Source organism: Hibiscus syriacus, unplaced genomic scaffold, assembly GCF_006381635.1.
Source record: "Hibiscus syriacus cultivar Baekdansim isolate YM2019G1 unplaced genomic scaffold, ASM638163v2 tig00110429_pilon, whole genome shotgun sequence".
NCBI lineage: Eukaryota > Viridiplantae > Streptophyta > Magnoliopsida > Malvales > Malvaceae > Hibiscus > Hibiscus syriacus.
The window spans coordinates 3,402,831-3,429,627 of record NW_024062733.1 but is presented as its reverse complement, the minus strand read 5'-3'; the positions used below and the strand labels follow the sequence as shown (position 1 = coordinate 3,429,627).

General features: G+C 36.0%; 1 protein-coding gene and 1 pseudogene across 3 annotated transcripts; one reads left to right on the top strand and one right to left on the bottom strand.

The window, feature by feature from the left end:
- Positions 1–1,519: 1,519 nt before the first annotated feature.
- LOC120124907 lies at positions 1,520–2,284 on the bottom strand (annotated as a pseudogene).
- Positions 2,285–4,584: 2,300 nt separating this feature from the next.
- LOC120125180 (protein ARABIDILLO 1-like) lies at positions 4,585–26,273 on the top strand. 3 transcript variants are annotated; one of them, XM_039143674.1, is made up of 13 exons: positions 4,585–4,606; positions 4,708–4,751; positions 5,251–6,623; positions 6,876–7,034; positions 7,110–7,190; positions 7,269–7,400; positions 16,327–16,454; positions 16,684–16,771; positions 17,509–17,603; positions 18,054–18,117; positions 24,243–24,418; positions 24,659–24,856; positions 26,138–26,273. In XM_039143674.1, exons 3-13 carry the CDS (start codon positions 5,271–5,273, stop codon positions 26,253–26,255), a joined length of 2,592 nt encoding a protein of 863 aa, XP_038999605.1. In that variant the 5' UTR covers positions 4,585–4,606; positions 4,708–4,751; positions 5,251–5,270; the 3' UTR covers positions 26,256–26,273. The 3 variants fall into 3 exon arrangements, with proteins under 3 accessions (XP_038999605.1, XP_038999604.1, XP_038999606.1); XM_039143673.1 differs by lacking the exon at positions 4,585–4,606 and having other exon boundaries at positions 4,623–4,751; XM_039143675.1 differs by lacking the exons at positions 4,585–4,606; positions 4,708–4,751 and adding an exon at positions 4,779–4,926.
- The last annotated feature ends 524 nt before the right edge of the window (positions 26,274–26,797 follow it).

Genomic DNA, 26,797 nt, shown 5'->3' with positions numbered 1-26,797 from the left:
TGAGTGATCTGTATCTGTGTACATTTAATTATACGAAATATTATATTGTTTTGTGTGATAGCATGGTATGATATGTTCATGCATGGTTAAAAAGTTAGAGTTTCTCTTATAAGTTTAATGCCTCACTAAGTCATAGACTTAGCGTGTGAATGTTTCACATGTAGGTTTGAGAAACGAGAATGGAAGTAGCGAGGAGCAAGACAGGTCAGTATCTTCTTTACAAGGATCAGATCAGAAACATATTGAACATATGTATTTTGTTTATAGAGTTAGTTGGCATGTAGTTACAAGATTTTTGAATTGAATATGTTCTGATCGTTTTAAAGAAACAATTTGATTGTAGTTATTAAGGTAAAGTATCCATTTTCTTTCTTAAATGATGAATTTAAGATTTTATGGAATTGTAAAGAACAGAGTTTTGGAAAGCTGATGTGACACCTCATACTCAGATCTGGGTCAGATACGGGTTGGGGGGTGTTATATTGACGTATTTAAATAATTGTGTGGCCTGATTGATCAAATCAAAACGTCGATGGTCAAAATGATTTTTACCATAATTGAGTGGTAACCTGTATAGCTTACCCAAAAATGAATTGCAACTGTTTGGTACAATCCCATATCTTTCGAGTTGTTATCTCTTAGAAGTAAATGTATGAAACAAATGATTTAACCTTCAAGTTTTATTACTTAATAAACATTTAGTAATTTTTTAATATTTTAGGATAGTTATAATATAGTATTTATTTAGAACTTTTGTTAATTATTGGCAACGTGTCCATACTCTCAAACACAAGTGCTTGAATCCAAAACTTTTGAGAACATCACTCCCCTAAACCACGGAGGTTACTTGATAGGTTCAAAAAAATACTAATTAGTATTAAAATTTATTTTTGGTTACATTTATATTATTAATATAATGGTAAACTAATCAAATACCGACTTAACTATAAGCTTAGTGTCGATATGACCATCATACTTTTAATTTTCATAACATAACCACATAACAATTTAAGTAGTTTCAATGCACACACTTTCCATTACAAAAGCTGATGTGGATGATTTGTTGTTAATCAATAGCACCCACATCGGCTATGTTGTTTGTTTTTAACAGTAGGTGGTTACATTGAAACCACTTAAATAGTAATGTGATCATATTATCAAAATTAAAAGTGTGGTGGTCATATCGACACCAATCCCATAGTTAAGGGGTTATTTGAGTAATTTTCCTTTAATATAATTTAGGAATAAAATTCCATTTTACTTTTTTTCCCTTCTCGATCCCAATTTTGCTAATTTCAGGCAAACGTCGTCTAAAATTATAAGAACACAATTATCTCCTTCCTTCAACCACTGTTGTACTATGTTGCACGGATACGGATATGGGGACGGATACGGGGACGGGGATGGAAAATGACAATTTTTAAAATTACAGGGCACGGGGACGGCAAGGGTACGACATATAAAATAATTTTAAAATTATAAATATATATAAAAAATTATAAATAAAGTTAAATAAAAATATCAACTTGGCATGCTCCTTGACCAATTCATTTCGCTCAATAAACAGTTCCAATTCGGCAATTTGCAATTTCCTCCATCTCGCCTCTAAAGTTGCCTTCCTTTCACTGTCAACCATATCTAAACTATGCTTTAGAAGTTCCTCTTCTAAGCCAGACACACAGAACCTCTTATCAAACAAATTACTAACCGAACTCTTAGGCACCTTATCGACCTCCATCAGCACCCCAATATCTACTTTCTTATCAGGTGAAGAATGAAACTCTGCTTTCAATGCAACCACTGCCTTGTTATTTGCCTTGGCTTTCCCATTGGATTTAGCAGCTGAAGACTTAACTTTCCCACTAATCCCCTCTTTTCCCCATATCTTTTTCGACAGTTCAAATGCATTATGTTCATGGGCTTTAGAGAAACTTCGATCCTCACCCTTTTTACCTTTGCTGGCATTGTTCTCAAACTTTTTCTTTAACCTTCTAATCTTATCCATCAACTGTGCTTTCGTAACATCAGTAATTCAGTATGAATCGATTTCTTAACAAAATCATAAAATGCATTCATATCAACACAAGGATCAGCCTCTTTTTTAGCAGAGTAATCCAACATACCTTTCAACAGTCTCGGATATGGGTTTCTTCGCGTTCATGTCTTCCATGGGTTTCGTCGCAAGAGGCTTGACATTCGGCGTAGCCGTGTCGGATTCGGATTCCGACTCAGTCCCGGATTCCTCAGATTCTTCATTCCCAGCGACGGCTATCGCAGGATCAAGATTCCTGGGAGGTGGGCTCTTTTGGATCAATGGAGTAGACTAGGTTTGGGGTTCTTCATCCTCTTCTTCTTCCTCGGCTGAAGATCCCACTTCTTCGTCCTCGGAGGTTGTCTCCTCATCCAAAATTACCTTTGGGTACGTCCCCGAAACATCCCGGATAAGCTTTGACTGTCTCCCATTTCGGTCAGCCGTACCCTGCCACCGTGGCACGTCCCCGGTACGTCCCTCAGTCGTCCCCGTACCCGAAACGTATCGGGTACTTGAAACGGGTCTCCTTTGCCGTCCTCGTGCTTCTTAGCTGTTGTAGCCTTGTTGCTCTTTAAGAAATGGTATTCAAGCCTAAAACATCTGCAAAATTTCCTTGAATTTCTTATACTTCATTTATGTGAAACGTTTTCCGTTGCAACCTCATCAAACAAGTTTCCTTCCCTGCCTCTCCTAGTAACCTCTTTTACGAGTGTGGACTTGACCAACACAGCCAACCCAATTGGTATGGGCATCAACATGCATCTTGGACAGTGTATTTGCATTTCCCAAGTGTGTTCCAAAGCTTGCTGCTTCCATCACGTGAAGCCCAAACGATCCGACCACTGTCAATTGCTGTGGTGGACGAAGCGACAAGCGGAGGTTCCAGGGTTCGTCCCAGAGTTGAAGCTCACCGTCCCAGGAACCGGAGAGGGCGAACTACGTATCGGAAGAGATGATCTTGGACCAAGTGGGAGTGACCAGTGAGACAGCGGCGAGCCACGCTGTAGGTCTCTCCGTCTTTGGTGATGTGTTGGAAGCCATCGTCATTGGTAGTAGTGAGGAATAGAGAAATATTTTTTTTAAGATTAGATACGTACATGTTAACCATACAAAAATTTTAATGATGTGGATACGAATAAAATTTTAGAATGTACATGAATAAAATATTAGGTAGATACCATTATTAAAATATATGACTGATTGAATAAAATTCAAAATTTTAAGGTGTGCACACTAAGCGGCAGTTTGCACGGGAAGTGAATTTAGAGGAATTAAAATGAAATAAAAATTTAAATTTTTAAAAAAGTAGTTGAATAAACTATTATAATAGCTAAGTGAATAAAAACATAATTTACTCCTTTTTAACAAGTTAATAATTTATTACAAATAAGTAAAATGTGTATAAAAATATTTTAATGAATAATTTAATATAAAATACATAATTTAAAAGATAATAATAAATAGATTTAAGTGATATATAAATCAACATAACCTTGGGTAATCCCTGGAAAAGGATAAGAGCTTGGTTGGTTTTTTTTTACCACTATAATAATCGCCATCATAAGACTAACAAACTGAATTTGGTTTTAATAACAATGTCAACAATTGTTAGTAAAAAAGAATAATATAAAATAAATACGTTAGCATCGACTAAAAATTGATAAATAAATAAAATAATAATAATGATGTTATTTTATCTTAAAGAATAATTTTATCAGAATTATACCAATTCTGAAGGTAAATATGGCTTTCAAATTAATAAAGTAAAACTTGATATTCTCCGATCTCGTTAAGCTCAGCAACTCCCTATAAACTTAACCTGTATTTTTCTCCCCAAAGAGAAAGCTCATTTAACCTTTAACACACAAAACTATGATGTATCGATACATGTTATATTATTGCAATTTTTTTAAATTATCATATATCAATATATGTTATATTATTACAATTTTTTTAAATTATCATATATCGATACATGTTTATAAAATATTGATATTTTATAGATACTATTATTGTAATTTTTTTAAATTCTTAAAGTATCGATAATTTAATGCATATACTTAGAAAAGTATCGATACCAATTTCAATAATTCAAACATTTCTATTGATTTTGTCAAATTAAAACCGATTTTGTCAAATTTCGACTTTTTATATTGTTACGTATCGATACTGCTTTGCAAGATATCGATACCTACCAACAAGCTAAATTTATCGGTTACCAAAATTTCTAATATTTCTTCATGATTTCCACCTAAAATATTATTATTACACAATATTTTCAGTAGCGCTAATCCAACTTTATTAAATATCTTATTATATTTTCGATAACGCTGTATATTAATCTTATATTAACCCATCTTTCGTGAGATAACTCCATGATGTACTGAATCGAGAAGGGAGAATAATGGGAGCACACAACATGGGCTTCTCGATTGACTTCCATTCGTCCAAGAGAAAAGCGCTAGACAACGTATATCATACCGATATCACAGGAAAATATTATATTACAATACTATTGTGATTATCGTATGGAAAAAAAGAAGGGATTCTATAGAGTAGTAACGGAGTCAAAATGTAAGTGATGTTTATCTTTGTTGGCTGTAATTAACTGCTGCTTTTACTTTTTAACTGCCATGGTTTTACTGAGCCTTTATATATGTTCAGCTTCTATTCAGTTTTAAAGAATCTTCCTCCGCACCAATCTTCTGCTGCCTTGAAGGTACATTTACTGCTTTTTTATGTTCAAAATTCAATTCTCTTTCCCTTTTTGTTCTGGGGTTATTGAGTTCTTGGAGAATTTGACTTTCCTGGTGTCTGGGGATCGAGGAGATGACTCTTTTCATTGAAGGTTGATTTTTGAGGTCTTTTTATTAATGGGGTTCAATAGCTTTGAGGTGGGTGGAAAATGAAACTTGTTTGATTGGATTTTTTTTACTGAAAGTCAAGATTGATCATTATGTTCATTGCTTATTTCTTTAAAAATTGGATTATTTTGTTATAGTCTATAACTTGAAAATTGAGGTTCTTCTTTACTGGGTTTTTAGTTTTTGAAAGAAAAGAAGAAGCATGTTTAGTTAAAATTTTGCTTGGTTTCTTCAATTGGAGTTCAAGCTTCCCCCTCCCCCCAGAATTTGTGATTTTATTGAGTGATCATTGAGTCATTGAGATTTTCTAACCGGATTGACTAAGAATCATTATTTCTTTTTCTTCATTTGCAGTGCTGAAGAACTCGTAGGATATGAATCGAAGAGTGAGGCAGAAACGTGAATATTGTCGGGGAAAAGATCAGACAAACATTAGTTCGAAGACCCCTAAGTGTGGATGTTTGAGTTCAGCTACTATTTCTGGAGTTGATTGGACAACCTTGCCTGATGATACAGTTATTCAACTCTTCTCTTATTTACACTATCGAGACCGAGCTAGCTTGGCATCAACTTGTCAAACATTTAGGCTTTTAGGTTCTTCGCCCTGTTTATGGGGGTCGCTGGACCTCCGCTCTCACAAATTTGACACTGCAGCTGCTGTCTCACTCTCCCCACGATGCAAGAATCTCCAGAGACTTAAATTTCATGCAGCTGGGTCAACAGATGCAATAGTTAGTCTTCAAGCAAGGAAACTTCGAGAAATTAGTGGTGATCTCTGTCGAGACATTACAGATGCTGCACTTTCAGTGATAGCTGCAAGACATGAGATGCTTGAGAGTGTCCATCTTGGTCCAGATGCTTGTGAGAGAATCAGCTGTGATGCAATAAAAGCACTTGCATATTGCTGCCCAAGGTTGCAGAGGCTTTGGATGTCAGGTGTTAAGGACATTAATGGAGATGCTATTAATGCTTTGGCTAAGCATTGTAGGCAGTTAAAGGATGTTGGGTTTGTGGAATCAGACAACATTGATGAAGTGGCTCTTGGAAACTTGAATTCGGTTAAATTTTTATCAGTTGCAGGGACTAGAAACTTGAAATGGGGATCTGTAGCACACGTTTGGAGTAGATTGCCTAGCTTGATATGTTTAGATGTTTCTAGAACTGACATAAATCTAAGTGCTGTTACCGGATTTCTGTCATCGTCCCAAAATTTGAAAGTATTGTCCGCCTTGAATTGCCCTGTTTTTGAGGGTGAAGTTGACAGTATCTCGATGTATAATCATAAAGGCAAAATATTGCTTACTTTTCTGAGTGACATGTTCAAGGGAGTGACATCATTATTTGCCGACAGTTCTAAAAATGTTACTGATGTGTTTCAGTACTGGAGGAGATTAGTGAATAGAGATAAAAACGTGGATGAAATTGTTGTTTGGATTGAATGTGTCTTTTCGCAATCACTTTTGCGTATCGCTGAAAACAATCTGAAGGAGTTTGATGATTTCTGGCTTTCACAAGGGGCAGCCGTATTACTCAGTTTGTTGCAAAGTTCACAGGAGGAAGTTCAAGAAAGAGCAGCTACGGCTGTTGCAACCTTCGTAGTCATTGATGATGAAAATGCAACTGTTGATTGCAAAAGAGCTGAGGCAATTTTACGGGGAGATGGAATAAGGGTGCTTTTGAACCTTGCAAGATCTTGTCAAGAGGGGCTTCAGTCTGAAGCAGCTAAAGTATGAATTACCTCTTTTTCTGTGAATATACTAAATATGATCCTATTCGTTTAAAAGAATCTTTACCGTTTCATGAACTATAAGCAACGTTAGAAGTCACTACAAGGTGTAGTCTACAACTGAACTTAGATATTAAACTTTTCATAAATTCTGTTTTAGAAGTTATGCTTTAGTATAATTCGTCACTTTGGAATTTGTTGTATGAGTTTTGATTGGATAATGGACTTGTAACATTTTGATGTTGTGATTCAGGCCATAGCAAACTTGTCCATAGATTCAAAAGTTGCAAAAGCCGTTGCTGGAAGTGGAGGAATCAATATTCTTGCCAACTTAGCAAAATCGATGAACAGATTGGTAGCTGAAGAAGCTGCTGGGGGTTTGTGGAATCTTTCTGTTGGGGATGACCATAAGGTTGTGAAAACGGAAAGAATTTTATTGGTGGTTATCTTCAAAATTTTCATATCTATTCAACTCTTCCTTTTTCAGGGTGCCATTGCAAAGGCCGGTGGTATAAAAGCTTTAGTTGATCTTATATTCAAATGGCCTTCCAGCAGTGAAGGGCTCCTCGTATGCATCTTTAACTGTTCATTCCTGCACATATTTGTATTATTGTTGGAGCTAAAATATCAGCTTTGCTAAATGAAGGAACGTGCAACTGGAGCACTGGCAAACTTGGGAGCTGATGAGAAATGCAGCTTGGAGGTGGCTGTAGCAGGTGGAATCCATGCTTTGGTGATGCTTGCTCGCAATTGCAAATTTGATGGAGTGCAAGAGCAGGTATTCTGGTTTTACGTTCTTTTGTACATTGAGAATGGAAAAAAATCATCTTTTCCAGATGGGTGATGGATTTTTTAAATAACATTATCAGTGATAAGTTAATTTTTTTAGGATAATTGTTACTAGATATTTTAGAATTCCTTAGAAGACTATGGATCTGCATTTTTATAACTAGGAGGAGATTAAAGAATTGGCCAATACTATTAATGTCTTCCTGTGAGTTGTAGGATTGTTTAGGATTACCTAGTATTTTAAGTTAATTCTAATTCTAATCTTAACTATTAACATGTTGTATTAGAATAAAATACTATAAGTTAGTCTAGTTCTAGTAGGAAACCTACTCCATAAATTGTATATAAATAGGCTTGTATTCCCCAGATTGATTATACAATTGAGAAGAATTATCTCTTCCATATCTCTCGGGTCTCTCGGTTATATACATGGTATCAGTTGCCAGCGGCTATCCTCGTTCGTTTGCTTCCGCTGTTGATCGTTAGTCCTCCTCACAGTCTTATTCGTTGACGCCACTTCTCCAGTTGTCGTTCTCAACAGCCTTCAAAGTCCGTTTTTGGCAGTCCATTGCTTCCTCTGTCATTGTTTGTTGCGACTCTTAGGGTTTGGATGAAACTAGTTCTCACCCTAGCTCTTGATTCAATAAGTTCTCCATCCAGCCGACGTCAACCATGACTACTGCTTCTTCCTCGGATGGCATCTCGGAGGTCCTCTCTTCCTCGCCTCATCCGGTTCTCGTCGAGACCACCTCTGCATCTATAACTTGTCACTGGTTGAATGGTGACAATTACATCCCTTGGTCCCAATCGATTCGTCTCTATATCATTGGCTAGCGCAAACAACACTTCCTCTTGGTGTCAACACCAATACTTGCTACTGATGATCCCAAATATTTGAATTGGCTTAGTGAAAATACCATGGTTATGTCATGGCTCATCAACTCTATGACTCCAGAGGTGGGCGAAAACTTTCTGCTCTATGAGACAACTACTAGAATTTGGAGAGTTGCCAAGGCTACTTATTCTAATCTGGAAAATTCGACTGTACTATTCGGGATTGAATGTCAGCTCACTAATCTCAAAAAGGAAAGTATGTCTGTGACCCAATACTTCACTCTCCTGTCGAGGTTGTGGCAACAACTGGATCTATTCGAATTTGATGAATGGAGATGTGTGGATGATGCTCGATTGTTTAAACGAATCGTGGAAAAGTATCGAATATTTCAATTTTTGTCAGGGTTGCATCAGGATCTTAATGAAGTTTAGGAAGAATTTTAGGGCTTAAACCTCTTCATTCGGTTTGGGAGGATGTTTTTGAAGTTAGACGTGGAGAGAGTTAGTGCAACATTATGCTACCTGATTCTGTGTCCACTAAAGGACCTGCACTACTCACTCACTCTTAAAATAACCTTTGACCTAAGAAGGGCGACCTTTATGTGATTACTGTAAGAAGGTTGGTCATGTGAGGGACACTTGTTGGAGACTACACAGCAAACCGAATGATGGAAAATCTTCAAAGAAGCATCAACAGCGTGATGCTCAAGGTAATTATGCCTTGTCCATGGATTGGAGGGAAGTTCGTTTAGTACGAAACAAATAGAAAAATTCCAGAAGCTCTTTGGCCAACTACATCCTCCTTTACCGACATCTTCCTCTCTTGCAGGTAACATCTCTCGTGCTACTTTGGCTCACAAATCTGACACTCCTATATGGATTGTAGATTCTAGAACAAGTGATCATATGACATGTGATCTTCGTCTCTTTCAATCCTTCAATGGAAACTCATCTATTTCTTAGATTCGAACAACAGATGGTTCCCTTTCGCGTGTTGCCAGATATGGGTTCGTTTGGATTAATCCAGACATTCTACTACCACACGTTCTTTATGTTTCCAATCTTGCCTGTAATCTTATTTCCATAAGTAAGTTATCTACCGATTTAAACTGTACTACGATATTTAACTCCGATATGTTTGAATTTTAGGATTCGAGTTCGGGGAAGGTGATTGGAGTGCTAATCTTTGTGGGGGCCTTTACCTCTTTCCGGTAACCTTACCTATCACATTACATATCCCTCCAAGTCTTGCATCACAAACCTCCTTGTTAGATACCTCCACCGATGTTATGTTATTAAATTTTCGCTTAGGACACCCAAGTTTCTTTTATCTTGCAAAGTTGTTGCCTCCTTTATTTATCAATAAAAGTCCAAAATCATTTTCTTCTGATATTTGTCATATTGCAAAACAAACAAAAAGCATTTATCCAGCTTCGCCATACAAATCATCTGTAACACCCGTACCCAACCCGGATATAAATCCGAGGTATCACATTGACTTTTCAAATCATTGACTCTTAAAAAGTAGTGGAGAATTTAGATTTTTATTTGTATTAAAATGGTGGAACCCTTGAATTAAAATAAATAATGAAAAAGCACATTCACATTTAAATAAAATACTTAATAATTTACATAATTACAAAAAGTGTATGCTTACAAAATATATATCAGAGCATTACAATTTAAAGCTTGTAATGCATGCCAACAATTTACAAGTAACAAGAAACCTACGCTTTAATTTGTTCTGATCTGATCTTTTGCAGTAGTAAATTGTCCTCGCCTATCTTTAATCTTCTGCTTTCTTCAAACCTACGTGTGAAACAATCATACGCTAAGTCGTTGACTCAATGTGGCAAGTACGAGTCAAATAAATCTTTGTAATTTTTTATAATTTAATAGAAACATTTCATAAGGGATTCAAATTGCTTTTCATAACAAGAATGTATACTTTTACACATTGTTCGGTTTATACAACTTTGTTTTCAATAGCCCAATGCATAGTACTGAGAACTCTAGGTATTTGAGTACATTGAGGTTGTGTATTAATGCTGTCATCACAACTCACATAATTTGCACCGAAGTGCCACATATTTGTCCTGAAGGACCACATAGTTTTGTCCCGAAAGACCACATAGTTTTGTCTCGAAGGACCACATAGAACCTTCGACTCTTGGCATGTCAACTATACCTCTAATTCCTCATACATATACCTTGGCTTTTAACCACATAATTATTTATCATTTTATTATTTAGAGTGCATCTTGTTCACATAGGCACTTTCACATCGAGCATTTTCGTATACGCATATTCACATATCACATTTTCATAAATCATGTACATATAAACATCAAAACATAGCTTAAGTAGTATAACATGAATAAAACATTGTAAAAATATAACATAAAAAAATAGAAAGGTTTTCGATCGAAAACTCTGAGGTTGGCTTATCGCAAGCCGCCCTCAAATCTAATATAAATCAAATGAGTTGCACTCACCTTTGCCACACTGAAGTCCTAAACGATATCTTTTTATCTTTCACTAAATCACTTCGGCAAATCCCTTTGATCGATACGCTTTTGATCCAAATCTACACATAGATATATCCAATATCAATACCACTTAACATTAATGTATAACCAAATTAACATTTACAAAGACGAAACTAAAACTCTCTCTTTAAATTTCCAAGGCATTAGTATCGGTACCCCTCCTATAGTACCGATACTTCTCCTCTATGGTATCGATACCCCATCAGTACCGATACCATTTTGGCATTATGGAATCTCAAACTTAATAATATTATCGATACCTTACTCTTGGTATCGATATCCCACTTCAGTATCGATACTAATTCAATTAGTTCCGATACTGTTTATTGAATTCAACCTTTTTCATTCGATTTAACACTATAGTATCGGTACTGTTCTTCCAGTACCGATACCTCTTGCCCAGATTTCATTTAGTTCACTTCGAATTTTTCCAAATTCGTCTAAACTTCCTACTCTGAGCTCCATTCAACTCCTCAAACTCATTAACACTTATCCTAATCAACATATTTCCAATAATCCTCTTATGACATCCAAATTTTTCTATGGAATTCTTAAAACTAAAAATCATGTCATTTATTCAAACATGTTTCTAAATCCTTTCTAAATATTCTAACTCCTTAATTAGACACTTGACAAGTCAAATTTATCAATAGAAATTTAAAAACTAAGCCATATCAACAATTCCCTTAAAGACCCATTTTATATATTCATCATTAATTCACTCATCTTTTAGTTTTAATCCACCTAAAGTTTTGCTTAAGCTTATATATCACCTAAGAATTCATAACCAAACCAAAATTTGAAGAACCAACCAACTTGAAAGTAACTCACCTTTGCAAATGAAGCTCACGGGAAGAGAAGGAGAAGAAACCAAGCTTCCAGAGATATCTTTTTTATCAAATTACCCACATGTTAAATATCTCATTAAAAATGAATTTTAAATTCATTTCCAGCCAAAAGACCTCTTTGCCCTTTCAATCTTCCATCTTTGCTAATAAGCCCTAAACAAAATTTTCCAAAATTAATCATTGAACTTTTCAACTTATTCCAATTTAACCACTAAATTTTAATTTCTTACATTTTTATCACTGACCCGATGTTTAGGGTGTTACATCATCCAAACCATTTGTAATGATTCACAGTGACATTTGGGGACCATCCCGAGTAGAAACTTTAAATGGATTCCGGTAGTTTATCTCTTTCATCAATGATCTTACTCGAACCACTTAGACATACCTCATGAAAGCTAAGTTTGAGGCTAGCGATACTTTAAACTATTCCATAAGATGGTTGAAACTTAATTTCAGAGTTGTATCCAAATATTTCATTTTGACAATGGCATTGAGTATTTTGCCAAAATTTTGAGTTCTTTCTTTCAGGAAAAAGGGATTATTCATATAAATGCATTTGTTAAACCTCCCTAACAAAATGGGGTAGCTGAGAGAAAAACTGGCATCTTCTTGAGGTCACTTGTTCTATTTTGTTCTCTACGGACATTCGTCATTCTTTTTGGGATGCTCTTTTAACCGCTACATACTTAATTAATCGACTACCTAACAAACCCTTGCGCTTTCAGTTTCCACTAGAGGTGTTCCTTCAACATTTTCCCAAATTTAAACATATGGCTTTCTCTTTACCACTTTGAGTCTGGTTGTACTGGTTTTGCACATAATAATGTTCCTTCTCGATCCAAGTTAGATCTTCGAGCATTTTGGTATGCGTTCCTTGGTTACTCGTCCACTCAAAAGGGTTTTCGATGTTATTGTCCTCAAACTAAGAAATTTTTTGTTACAATGTATGTCACATTCTTTGAGAAAACTCATTTTTTCCGTAAAACTGTAATTCAGGGGGAGTCGTATAGTGAATTTTAGTTACTTCATACATCTTATGTGAACCAACCAACGACATCGAATCAACCACATTTGAACCAACTAGCCATGCCACCAAACCAACTATCCTTGGACCGAAAACCATGCTCCTTTTTTACTAGCCAGCATCGCCGAACTCGACAAAACCAAAAAATTTACCAAGTCCATCCCACCTAGACCGACCAACAGCACCAAACTAGCCCACTTCGCCTCAAATAGAACATACCAAATTGTTTTTTTTACAAGAGAAGAAAAAAATTAGTGCGTGGGCCTACTTCTGAACCTCAACTCGAGTTTCCCACACATCATGAATACTCTCATGAACCATAACAAAGCCCGAATTCCTCGGGAGATGAAGAAGGTAACTCGAGGCCCTCTAATGAGTTAAATGCCTTGATTGATAACAGTGATTTGCCGATTGCTCAGAGGAAGAGAATTAGGAGATGCACAAACCATGTAATTCATAGATTTGTTGGATATGAAAAACTAATGCATTGTTTCAAGAATTTTACAGCCAATGTAGACAATATTATCATTCCAAATAGGGTGGAAGAAGCATTGAAGGACCCTAAGTGGAAAAAAGCTGTTGAGGAAGAACTAATCGCACTCAAAAACAACAACACGTGGGTCATGTTTGATCTCTCGAAAGACAAGAAACCTGTCGGCTGTAAATGGGTGTTCACGGTGAAATATAAAGTGAATGGCAGTATTGAACGATACAAGGCTAGACTAGTGGCGAAAGGGTTTACTCAGTCCCAAGGAGTTGATTATCAAGAAACGTTTATCCCTGTAGCAAAATTGAACACTGTGATGGTGCTACTATTGTTGGTAGTCAATGAGGACTGGGTGCTTCATCAACTAGACATCAAGAATGTCTTTTTAAACGAAAACTTAGAGATGGAAGTGTATATGCGAATCCCACCAGGTGTGAAGAGTGGTATAGGAAAAGCGTGTTGACTACTAAAGTTTTTATATGGACTCGAACAATCTCCAAGAGTGTGGTTTGAAAGATTCACGAAGGTAATTATTCAGGATGGATACAAGCAAAGTTAGTCGAATCGTACCTTGTTCGTCAAAACAACTTTAAACAAGAAGACTATTTTGATAGTCTATGTAGATGATATCATCATAACTGGTGATGACTCTGTGGAGATAGAAAGATTGAAGAAGTTACTAGCAAGGGAATTTGGGACGAAAGACTTGATAAATTTGCGATATTTCTTAGGCATGAAGGTTGCAAGGTCGAAAGAAGAGATAGTAATCAATCAAAGAAAGTACACTCTAGATATACTATCATAGACAAGAATAATGAGATGCAAGCCAGCCGAAACACCCATGGATGCAAATCTTAAGTTAAGAAGAGAAGAATTGGGAAGTTCGGTAAAAAAGAACAGTGCCAAAGGCTAGTAGGCAAACTCATCTACTTATCACTTACCAGGCCTGATATAGCCTTTTTTGTCAGTATTGTGAGTCAATATATGAACGATCCAAGAGAACATATGGAGACTGTGAAATGTCCTGAGATACTTGAAAATGACACCGGACATGGATTGATTTTCAAGAAGAGTAAAGATAGAATAGTGAAAATCTTCTCTGATTCGAGTTGGGCAGGAGAATTAACTGATATAAGATCTACAACCGGTTATTGTTCGTTTGTTTAGGGAAATCTTGTCACTTGGAGAAGTAAAAAGCGAGTTTTGGTCTCTCAAAGTAGTGCATAAGCATAGTATAAAGCAATGACACTCGGTATTTGTGAGGGAATTTGGTTACAAAGACTGTTAACTGAGTTGGGTTTATGTAAAAACAAGTATCTTGAACTTCAAAGTGACATTAAATCGACAATAAGTATTGCGAAGAATTTAGTTCATCATGATCAAACAAAGCATGTGGAGATTGATAGACATTTCATTTCAGAAAAGGTGAATGGTGGACTAGTAAGACTCAATTATGTTCCTACCTAGGGGTAAACAAAATTCGACTTGACTCGAAAAATCGATTTTTTTTTCAATTTTGAATTATTCGAGTCGAGGTATTTGAGTTTAACTCAAATTAACAAATTGGTTTTCGAGTTCGAGTTGAGTTGAAATTTTGAAATATCGAGTTACTGGAAAAATAAAAAATCTGACTAAGTATTTTGACAGTTTTACGATTTAGTCTCTGATTTCATTATTCTTTCAATTCCTCCTTCATTAAGTCCATTTTTGACCAAATTTTAACCACATGTTCCTAAAACATCATAGAATACATATGTACTTTCAATTCATCTTTTTTATAATAATTTTTTATTTTTCAATTTAGTCCCTTAATTTTTCATAATTTCTTTATTTTTCAATTCATCCTTTATTTTAAGTCTGTTTTTTTACCAAATTTGAACCACATGCTCATATATCACAATAGAATACCTATGTAACTTCAATTTCTACTTTTTTACTAAAAATGTACTCTATGTTTTTTTATTTAGTTCCTTAACTTTGCATTTTATTCAATTTGGTCTTTTGACTACAGTTGTTTGTCAATTCTTTCTTCCATCAATTCATTGACTCCTTTGTACTCTCATCAATATTTTACCCTCAAAATACTTTATTTGAAATATAATATTATGAATATATTTTATAATTTTAGATTTATTTATATATTACATAAATTATAATGTGAAAATAATATAATATATATATATATATATATATATCTTATATGGTTAGAGAAAGTCAAAAAATTGAAACAAATTCTTGCCATAATACTATAAATAATTATAACAAAATTAGTATAGAAACTCGAATAATTCGATTCGACTCGAGAAAATTTCAAGTTAAGTTCAAGTTGTAAAGTACAACTCATCAATTCGAATAACTCAAAATTTTTTTGACTCGACTCGATCGATGCTCACCCTATTCCTACCAAAAACCAATGGGCGGATATCCTCACCAAGGCGCGTCCCAAAACCACCTTTGATGAGATCGTATCCAAGCTGGGTCTTTTCAGCATTTACTCCCCAGCTTGAGGGGGAGTGTGAGTTGTACGATTGTATAGGATTACCTAGTATTTTAAGTTAATTCTAATTCTAATCCTAACTATTAGCATGTTGTATTAGAATAAAATACTATACGGTAGTCTAGTTCTAGTAGGAAACTTACTCCATAAATTGTATATAAATAGACTTGTATTTCCCAGATTATTTATGCAATTCAGAAAAATTATCTCTTCCATATCTCTCGGGTTTCTCGGTTATCTACACTTCCATTCTAGGCTGATATAATGCCAAGTAAACTAAGACACTAAACAGCGAGTACCTTTGCATTTACCATGAAAATGCATCTAATACTTCCACTCAGAATGCCTAAAGATTATAGCTCCTTCTACTGTATGATTATGCAGCGTGGAATGGGGTAATGCAATATTTAGCTGGATCCCTTATCAAGTTTCTTATTTTAGACTTGAAAATTTGTTATATTTCAATTTTAAGTTGGCGTGCCATCCCTGGTCAATAATATGCCTGCAAATAGAATGTCTTTTTAAGGTGAAGACTTCTCCCTTAACTTCATTCAGTTGCCTCCCAACCATTCTTGAGTATCAGCTTAATTATGTATTTCTATGCAAACTAATGTTTTAAAAGATAGATTTTAATTTTTCTTGCTAAATAGAACTTTCTTCTCCTCTTGGCTAGGCTGCTCGTGCCTTGGCTAATTTGGCTGCTCACGGGGATAGCAACAGCAATAATGCTGCTATTGGACAAGAGGAAGGTGCGCTGGAAGCCCTGGTGCAACTTACCTTTTCTCAAAATGAAGGTGTTAGGTAATCTACTTTGCTTCATTTCGCCTGCGGCAATCCTAACCACCTCTGAGTGAAACTCAAGTAAATGTCAATGCATCTTGCATGCTTTAAACATTTATTACTGTCGACTATGCACTTGGAATTTTACCTTAAATACTCATGTAAGTAATTGCATGTACTAAGCTATGCTCGACTCATAAATCCATCTTTCCAAATGCCATTTCATTTATTCATACCTACTCACAAGCAGGCAGGAAGCTGCTGGTGCTTTGTGGAATTTGTCATTTGATGACAAAAATCGAGAAGCAATTGCGGCAGCTGGTGGTGTTGAGGCACTGGTATGATGAATTGCTTGTCAAAACTTTGATCATTTCATATTTGCAAATTTCAAGTAAACTATTATTCTATTTTGTTTGACATATGATGCATCAATTATTAAATTATCTCAAGTATTCCGTTGCCTGCTAAAAGCTATTAAATGGTTTTGACCATGCAAATTTCTGGTTTGCAGTTAATTACTTTTATTCTAACAATATGAATGTTGACAAGATTGTCAATTTGCCTTTCTTTTCTCCTCTTTATATTTTCTTATGAATTATTGTAGAATTTATGACTTGAATCAATTAAAATAGACTCAATATGCATGATTTCAAACATAAAAAATAAGGTAATAATTAATATGCAGAGCAGCAGTTCAAGAGACTCATATTATAATTATCGTTCTTTTCTTTATAATGGATGTGGCATCATTGCTGCATTATCTATGGCGATACTAGGTATTTTTGTTTGATATTGAGAAGCTTCATAGGCGTGTTTGATGATAAAAAATGGAAGGAAATGCAGGCGCTAAAGATAATTTTGTTTGATATCGAGAAGCTTTTAGGTTAATGTTCTCTGCCTTGATGATTCTATTCGCAACACCATCTATAAAAACTCCAAATATTAATAAAATTTATGATTCCACTTCTTGAACTGATAACCCTCACCTAGGTTGTGGTTTTGCACAAATATATGTATTTTTCGGCTATCAGCTCTTGCAGGTTGTTGAAACTTTTATTTTGGTTTGCATCATAAGGTTGCCCTCGCTCAATCTAGCTCGAGTGCTTCCCGAAGTCTTCAAGAAAGAGCTGCAGGTGCCATTTGGGGATTGTCGGTATCAGAAAGTAACAGGTATTTGAGGAAACTTCTTGACTGTAATTGTTTAATGTTTCAACTTACGTGATAATATTTGCTGAACAAGTTCTTAGGTGAAAGTTCCCCTTTGCTTTGGTGATGTATACTTGTAAAATGATTTTTTCTTGTAAACCAAATGCGAGTAACCTAGACCTTGTTCATGCTATTTACTTTAGAGTTTGAAGGATTTACTACATGTGTGTAAACCTTAAAACTATAGACGTAATTCATCTTCGGAGTTCCATGTCTTGACAAAATGTTTGATCTACGATTATTTAGGCCTCAGTTTATGTCAAACTGAAAGAATCAATCTTTTTTCTTTTCGATTTATTTTTTTGGTTATAGATAGCCTTTTCAATATACATTATAGCAGTGTATATTAATTTTTCTTGAAGGATGTATCTTAGCAATTTATGATTCTAATTGCTGTATTTTCTGTTAATGCAGCATTGCTATCGGAAGACAAGGTGGTATTGCTCCACTTATTGTCTTAGCACGTTCAGATATTGAAGTAAGCTTCTCACTCTTTGCTTGCTTAGATTATTCATTATTTTCGAAATTAGTTTAAGATTTTTCTAGCATTAACTGTGGTTTTATGAATATTCTCTATGTTACTGTTAGTGCAATTGCTTTTGGCCCTGAGAATTTAAAGTTGATGTAAATTGACAGGTTAGATTAATTTTACCGTTTGGTTGGCTAGGAATGTCATTCCCGGTAATCTTACATTACTAGTAGTAGATTTTTTTGGGTATATTACCGGGAATGTCATTACCTCCCTTTCCTTAGGTATTGTTAGATTACCGGCGTTTTGGAGTAAAATGCCCTTAAAATTTTTTTCTTTCAAAAATATCCTTATTTTGTCATTGAATAATAAAAATTCTACGAAGGTTAAATTAAAAATTTATCCTTAAACTATTTTAGATTTACAAAAAAATCTATAATTAAAATTTTATATGGAGTTCAAGGGCTAAAATAAAATTTTACCCTTTTATTAAACCTTTTTATATATTTTCAATTTTGTAAAAAAAATATATAAATTTTATGAATTTAAATTTTTTAAAAAATATATATAAATATTTTCCAACTTATTAAAAAACAAATATATAATAAGGACAATTTGGTCAAATATTGTAGAATTATTTGGAGTTTAGTTTGAATGCATATCTGTCTGCATGTTAGAGGGCCGAAATTAAGGAAATCTAGAATCAAACAGATCAATATTCAGTTCCATATATTAAGGGATTCTGGTAGCTTGTTACCATATCCTTATATATTTATTTCCTGTTTATTTCTTTCTGTTTTAGATAAGATTTGATCCTATTCTAGGTAAGTTGTATATATCCCTAGAAATTAGGTGTTTCAGCATGTATATATTTAGGGGATGTGTAACCTGTTTGATTATTGAAAAAGAAATAAAAAAAAGGTATTCCTCTAATTTCTACATGGTGTCAGAGCATTCTCTGAACCCTAAATCCCTCATATAACCAAATACGGGTAGCCATGGCCTCCAGTAACAGTAGTGGAGATAGCAATCCCATGCCCATTACAGGACACAAACTGAATGGGAACAACTATCTCCAATGGTCCCACTCTGTTATGATGTTCATATGCGGAAGAGGAAAGGATGATTATCTCAAAGGAGTGGCTGCCAAGCCAAGCCAGGATGATGAGAAGTTCAAAATCTGGAATTCCGAGAATAATATGGTCATGTCATGGCTCATCAATTCTATGACAAATGAAATCGGAGAGAACTTTCTACTCTACAGAACAGCAAGGGAAATCTGGGAGGCTGCAAAAGGAAACGTATTCCAACAATGAGAATACACCTGAGTTGTTTGAAGTGGAGAGTGTTCTCCATGACTTCCGTCAAGGAGATTTAACAGTAACCCAGTACTTCAATACACTCAATCGCTATTGGCAACAGCTGGACTTGTTCGAGGAGCACAATTGGAGCTGCCTAGATGATGGAATCAGGTATAGACAGATCATTGAACGGAAGAGAATATATAAGTTTCTGATTGGATTAAATAAAAATCTAGATGAAGTAAGAGGAAGAATCTTGGGATCCAAACCTCTACTTAATATCCGGGAGGCTTTTTCTGAAGTCCGGAGAGAGGAGAGTCGAAAGAAAATCATGATGGGCTCTCAAGAACCAATGACAAGTCTTGAGAGCTCAGCCCTTGCTGTTAGAGGGAACTCCTACAACAACAATGACACCAAACCAAAGAAAGGACGCCCTTGGTGTGATCACTGCCGCCGACCTGGTCACACCAGGGACACTTGCTGGAAAATTCATGGTAAGCCTGCAGATTGGAAGTCTTCTCGGTCAGCCAACGACAAAGAGGGGCGAGGCAATTTTGCCTCAATGGATGACAAACCTTCACCTGAACTCACTCCATTCAGCAAGGAACAATTAGAGGTTCTACAGAATCTGTTCAACCAGTCTTTGCATGCCCAAACCTCCACTGTGGTTGGTACTGGGTCCTTAGCCCAAAAAGGTAATTTTTTAAGCGCTCTCAGTGTTAAAAAAGAGACGTCAAATCCATGGATTATAGATTCTGGAGCTTCAGACCATATGACTGGAAATGAGGACCTATTTTCTACTTACAGTCCATGTGATAAACACTTAACGGTCAGAATAGCCGATGGTTCACTCTCAAAAGTGGTTGGTACAGGTTCTATTAAAGTATCAGAGAATATTACACTTGAATCAGTCCTTCTTGTGCCAAATTTGAATTGCAATTTACTGTCCATTAGTAAACTTACTCGAGACCTGAATTGTGTGACTAAATTTGGTTCAACCATGTGTGAATTTCAGGTCTTGGACTCGGGGAAGACGATTGGCAGTGCTAAAATGTGCTCGGGACTCTATCTTCTCGAGGTTACAAATCCTCCTCAAGGCACAACTTATCAGTCCGATTGTCTAGTGTCTGGTAATCCTACTTCTTTTTCTGTCAGTTCTAATAATGATAGTGCAATCATGTTATGGCACTAGATTAGGCCATCCGAATTTCTTGTATCTTGAGAAGCTGTTTCCTTCTCTATTTCATAATAAAAATCCAAATGAGTTCAAGTGTGAAATTTGTCAATTCTCTAAACATGTCCGTAATTCTTATCCCAACCAATCTTACAAAGAATCCCATCATTTTTCAATGATTCACAGTGATGTTTGGGGCCATCTAAACTAAAAATGTGACTGGTTCCCATTGGTTCATTACATTTATTGATGATCACACTCGGCTTACATGGGTCTTTCTCATGAAAGAAAAATCAGAGGCAGGTCAGATTTTCAAAAACTTCAACACCATGATACAAACTCAATTCCAAGCCAAAATCCAAATTCTGAAAACTGACAATGCCAAAGAATACTTCAAATTCATACTCAATGATTATCTCTTGAGTCATGGCATCATTCATCAAAGCTCATGTGTCAATACCCCTCAGCAAAATGGAATTGCTGAAAGGAAAAATCGGCACCTTCTAGATGTTGCAAGATCTCTTATGTTTTCTACTCATGTACCGAAACATTTCTGGGGTGAAGCTATTCTCACTGCAGCATACCTCATAAACCGGATGCCATCTATGATTCTCAACTTTCAAAGTCCTTGTCAAACCTTACTTCAGTTTTTCCCAAATTCACGTCTCATCAACACTATTCCCTTCAAGGTTTTCGGGTGTTCAGCCTTTGTTCATGTCCATCAACATAAAAGGGATAAATTTGATCCTAGAGCACTTAAGTGTATCTTCCTTGGGTACTCTCCAACTCAAAGGGGTATAAGTGCTACTCACCGGTCACTAAACAGTACTACCACTCCATGGATGTTACATTTTTTGAGCACCAGCCCTACTACCCCAAATCTGATATTCAGGGGAGACCAATTTTACCCAGGAATATCAAATTTGGGATATTGATGAATCAGTTCAGCTCTCCAAATTCTAACTCTATTTCTCCTCAACAACATCTCTCCCTAGAATCTTCATACCAAAATCTGGACATTAGTAAATCAACAACTAATAAAGAGTTGATTACCTATTCACGGAGGAGAAAGAACCAAAAGGAGATGGAACCTTCAGCACCTCTGCAGCAAAACCAAGAATCTGATCCTAGTCCAAGATCTTGTGAAGATCCAGCACCTCTGCAGCAAACCAAGAATCTGATCCTGGTCCAAGATCTTGTGAAGATCCTTTAGGTAATCCTAATCCTGAGCCCTCACAGAGTAAACTAACTGGTGATGACAGTGACTATCCTATTGCCGTGAGGAAAGGGGTTAGAACTTGCACAAAACATCCTATATACACCTTTATATCATATGAAGGCCTGTCACCAAAATTCAAGTCGTTTGTTGCCAACCTCGACAGCACTCAGGTCCCAAATAACATACAAGAAGCTCTTGGATCTCCTGAGTGGAAAGCTGCTGTGCTTGAAGAAATAAATGCACTGGAAAAGAATGACACTTGGGAAATATCAAAATTACCATCGGGAAAAAGGCCAGTAGGATGCAAATGGATATTCTCAATCAAGTACAATGAAGATGGAAGTGTTAATCGTTTCAAGGCACGGCTAGTGGCAAAGGGATTCACTCAATCATATGGAATCGACTATGAAGAAACATTTGCCCCAGTAGCCAAGTTAAACACAGTTCGGGTTCTCCTATCACTAGCTGCAAATCTTGATTGGCCCCTTCACCAACTAGATGTCAAGAATGCTTTTCTAAATGGGGACTTAGCTGAGGAAGTTTACATGGAAATCCCTCCAGGATTTGAGACACCGAAAACTGACAACAAAGTTTGCAAACTTAAAAGATCATTATACGGGCTCAAGCAATCACCAAGAGCTTGGTTTGAGAAATTTACCAAGGTAATAAAAAATCATGGCTATTCTCAATGTCAATCAGATCACACCTTGTTTGTCAAACACTCATTTGCAGGAAAACTGGCTATCCTCATTGTATATGTGGATGACATTATCCTAACAGGAGATTGTGAGGAAGAAATCAACACTACCAAAGGTCTTCTAGCTAAGGAATTTGAAATCAAGGACCTTGGACAGCTCAAATACTTCCTAGGCATGGAAATTGCAAGGTCAAGAAAAGGAATCTGTGTTTCCCAAAGAAAATACGCACTGGATCTTTTAAAAGAAACTGGGATGCTTGGATGTAAGCCAGCGGACACACCTATGGATTCAACAACAAAATTAGGCACTAAAGAAAATTGTGCACCGGTGGATAAAGGCAGATACCAAAGGCTAGTAGGTAAACTTATCTACCTTTCTCACACACGACCAGACATTGGTTTTTCAGTCAGCATGGTAAGTCAGTTTATGAACAATCCAAATGAAGAACATATGGAGGCGGTGTATAGAATCCTAAGGTATCTGAAGCTAACACCAGGGAAAGGATTATTTTTTGAGAAGAATCAAAGAAGAGACATAGAGGTGTTCAGTGATGCAGATTGGGCAGGATCAATACAAGACCGAAGATCAACTTCAGGGTATTGTGCTTATGTGTGGGGAAATCTAGTCACATGGAGAAGTAAGAAGCAATCAGTGGTGTCAAGGAGCAGTGCAGAAGCTGAATTTCGGGCAATGGCCCATGGTATTTGTGAGGGAATATGGCTAAGAAGGGTACTAGAGGAATTAAGAATTTCTAGTGGAGAACCTATGAAGATGTTCTGTGATAACCAATCAGCATTGCCAAGAATCCAGTCTATCATGACAGAACTAAGCATGTGGAGATTGATCGGCACTTCATAAAGGAGAAGATAGAGGAAGGGATGATCAAAATGCTATATGTACCCACATGTCTTCAAACAGCCGACATTCTTACTAAGGCTCTACCAAGAAAGACTTTTGATGATCTAAGTTCCAAGCTGGGGTTAATTAACATTTAGCATCCAGCTTGATGGGGAGTGTAGAATTATTTGGAGTTTAGTTTGAATGCATATCTGTCTGCATGTTAGAGGGCCGAAATTAAGGAAATCTAGAGTCAAACAGATCAATATTCAGTTCCATATATTAAGGGATTCTGGTAGCTTGTTACCATACCCTTATATATTTATTTCCTGTTTATTTCTTTCTGTTTTAGATAAGATTTGATCCTATTCTAGGTAAGTTGTATATATCCCTAGAAATTAGGTGTTTCAGCATGTATATATTTAGGGGATGTGTAACCTGTTTGATTATTGAAAAAGAAATAAAAAAAAGGTATTCCTCTAATTTCTACAAATATATATTTCAATAATCTTTTATTCCTTTAACCAAACACGGTAATCTTACATTCCTGCTAAACCAACCAAACACAAAATACAACATTCCCAGTAATCCTATTCCCTGGTAATCTTTTATTCCCACTGGTAATCTTACATTCCGTGAACCAAACGCAAGAGTTTGGCCAATAAGGGGTATTTGTACAATACCAAGGATTATGGACCCTATAAATATGTAATGTCCTATGACTATTTTTCTCAAACAATCAAATATACAAAAAGCCTTTTGGCAATTGTTTGAACGTTGATCCCCTCGAAATGATCAAATTTTACTTTTTCTTGTTAGTTTTCCGAATTCCCTTTCGATAGAACCCTAGGTTCTTATCAATATTCTAACCATAAACTAAGGTTTAGTATATGATTGGTTTTCAGGATGTCCACGAGACTGCTGCTGGAGCACTCTGGAATTTGGCCTTTTATCGTGAAAATGCTCTCCATATAGTACAAGATGGTGGAGTTAAACCTCTCATTCATCTATGCTCTTCATCAATATCAAAAATGGCTCGTTTTATGGCTGCATTAGCCTTAGTTTACATATTCGATGGCAGGTATGTCAAACTACTTTTTGCTAGTTGGCAATTTGGATTCTCAGTTTCAATGATTGGGAGCCTCAAATATATAGATAAAAAGATCCTATTTTCTACAAGTTCTCATGGATGGACAACCAGACAGCGTCTAAAATGAAGCAAAAATAATATTTAAGCTTTGGTAAAAAGTGGTATTGACTGGTAGGAGAATGCTTCAAAAATTTACTTTTGAGATCTAATTTTTGGCTTAACTATTTACAGGATAGACGCATCTGAAAGTTCAAAGACTCTGAACATGGATGGGGTTGGGAGGATCGCCTTAAAGCATGTTGAAGGCTTTGTAAACTCATTGTACGATCCACAATCCTTTCATACTGCAGCTTCATCATTGGTCCCCACTCCTTTGGCACAGATAGCAGAAGCCATAAGAATACAAGAAGCAGGACATCTAAGATGCAGGTTTTAATGTCTTGGCCTTAGCATTTGGCATTCAACTGGTAAATTTGAATGAGTTTATGGTAGTAAATTACATATTGTATTAATCTATTTACTACCATATAGTAAATTACTTATTGTAGACAACATGATACTTACATGCACTGGTCACTATCCATGGCATCTGTCATCACATTCATCTCTCCCTTTTTTTTCTCTCTCAATAGTCAACTAGATCCAACCCCATAGGAAGAGCAGTGGATATCACTAGGAAATTTCTGAAGGGAGGCTAGCCTATGGACTTTATAAATTACCCTAAGGCGTTAGACTTTGTTGATGTGAGGCTTATGTTGCCCCTTGTGCATTCTTGAAACACCGATGTTTGTACCAGTAACTAATAAGACCAAACTGGACTTTGTTGTAAATGTTAATGCTTGCACTTGATTAGTAAGTGACTCAAACACCATTCCAGCCTTTCTGTAGGTGAGATCAACTGTTTTGAACGTTGTTCTGTCATTTTTGTATGAAATTCAGTATGTCTACTCAGAACATTTTGTAGGAAATGCCTTTACAAGTCTGTGTGGAGGAAATCAAATCAGGCTTTAAATTATTGGCTTGAGAAAACAAATTGATGGGTAAAAAGTATATGACGATGAAAATGCTGCCAATCTTACACCAAGGTTGTATTGATCCTCAATGGCATGCTGCAGTATGCTTGCAAATACCAAAGAACACTTTGAGGAGTTCCTGCCTGTTTTGTTTTGATTAGGGTGTTAGGGTCGGATACAGATATGTAACCGACATAGGTGTATCCTTTTTTTTTTCAGATTTTCCATGTATGTGGAGATTTCGTGAAGGGTCATATCCTCTACTGATGTCTATGTCAGAAAAGGGTGCTATTGCATAAAAAGTTTGCCATTGTCGTTCAAAATGCAGGTGCAAAATGTAATGCAAAATTTTTGCATATATTTCTGACATAGACATCAGTAGCACCCTTTTCATAGCAGGTGTATCCTTTCATACTGCAAAATTTGGTGAGGCTAGAATGGTTCAATTGTTGAAGCTTTGTAAATTTTAGCATCCATTTTCACATGCATCTTTATAAATACAAGTAAGATTTTCCATTTGCATAAAAAGTTTGTTAGGTGCTATGTTATATGTTTTCTGCAAGATAGTTACTTTACTTACCTCCCCTATCTCTGGAAACGAAATTTTCAGAAGTTTCATGTTCATAGCTTACCTTCTTGATTCATCTGTGTATTCTAAAAATGTTCTGTTTATTTTTTTTTTTATGTTTCGCTCCAGTGGAGCCGAAATTGACAGATTTCTCAGAATGTTAAGGGACCCTTCTTCTATGCTAAAGTCCTGTTCTGCATTTGCTCTTTCGCAGGAAAGTACCTATTCTCTTTATCTTATCAATTAAAAAATATATATTTGTTTTATTCTCATTTTACAATACATTTTGCAGTTTACGTTGCCTGGAGGACGGCATACAATGCACCATTCTAGCCTCCTTCAAAATGCAGGTGCACCGAGAGTCTTACGTGGTGTCGCTGCTGCATCCACAACCCCTATTCAGGCCAAAATATATGCAAAAATCGTGCTTCGGAACCTTGAGCGCCACCATGAACTCTCAAGTTAGTTGTGAGGATAGTTTCTTCTTAGACTCTCCCATGGAGATTGTCAATCCTCGTGAAAAGCACAATCTACTTTGAATTGAAGCAGACTCTCTCGTTGTCTTTCCTGAACCAAAACCGCTCCCTTTTGGCTCAAAAGTTTACACCTTGCCTTGTCTGGCCTCGTGGATTACTTGTGGTAAGGAAATGAAAGAGGGTATGCATGCTCATGAAGATCATTAAACTGATGTTTGTGAGGTTTAGCTGAATAGAAAGGATTTTTTTTCTTTTTTGTTTATTTTTCCTATCATCACCAAAAAAAAAAAATAATAAGGGAAGGGGAAAATAA

Coding starts and splice junctions, on each gene's coding strand:
- LOC120125180 (XM_039143674.1), top strand. CDS start 5,271: ATGAATCGAAGAGTGAGGCAGAAACGTGAATATTGTCGGGGAAAAGAT. Junction 7,035..7,109: donor CTGTTGGGGATGACCATAAG/GTTGTGAAAACG, acceptor TTCCTTTTTCAG/GGTGCCATTGCAAAGGCCGG. Junction 18,118..24,242: donor TAGCACGTTCAGATATTGAA/GTAAGCTTCTCA, acceptor ATTGGTTTTCAG/GATGTCCACGAGACTGCTGC.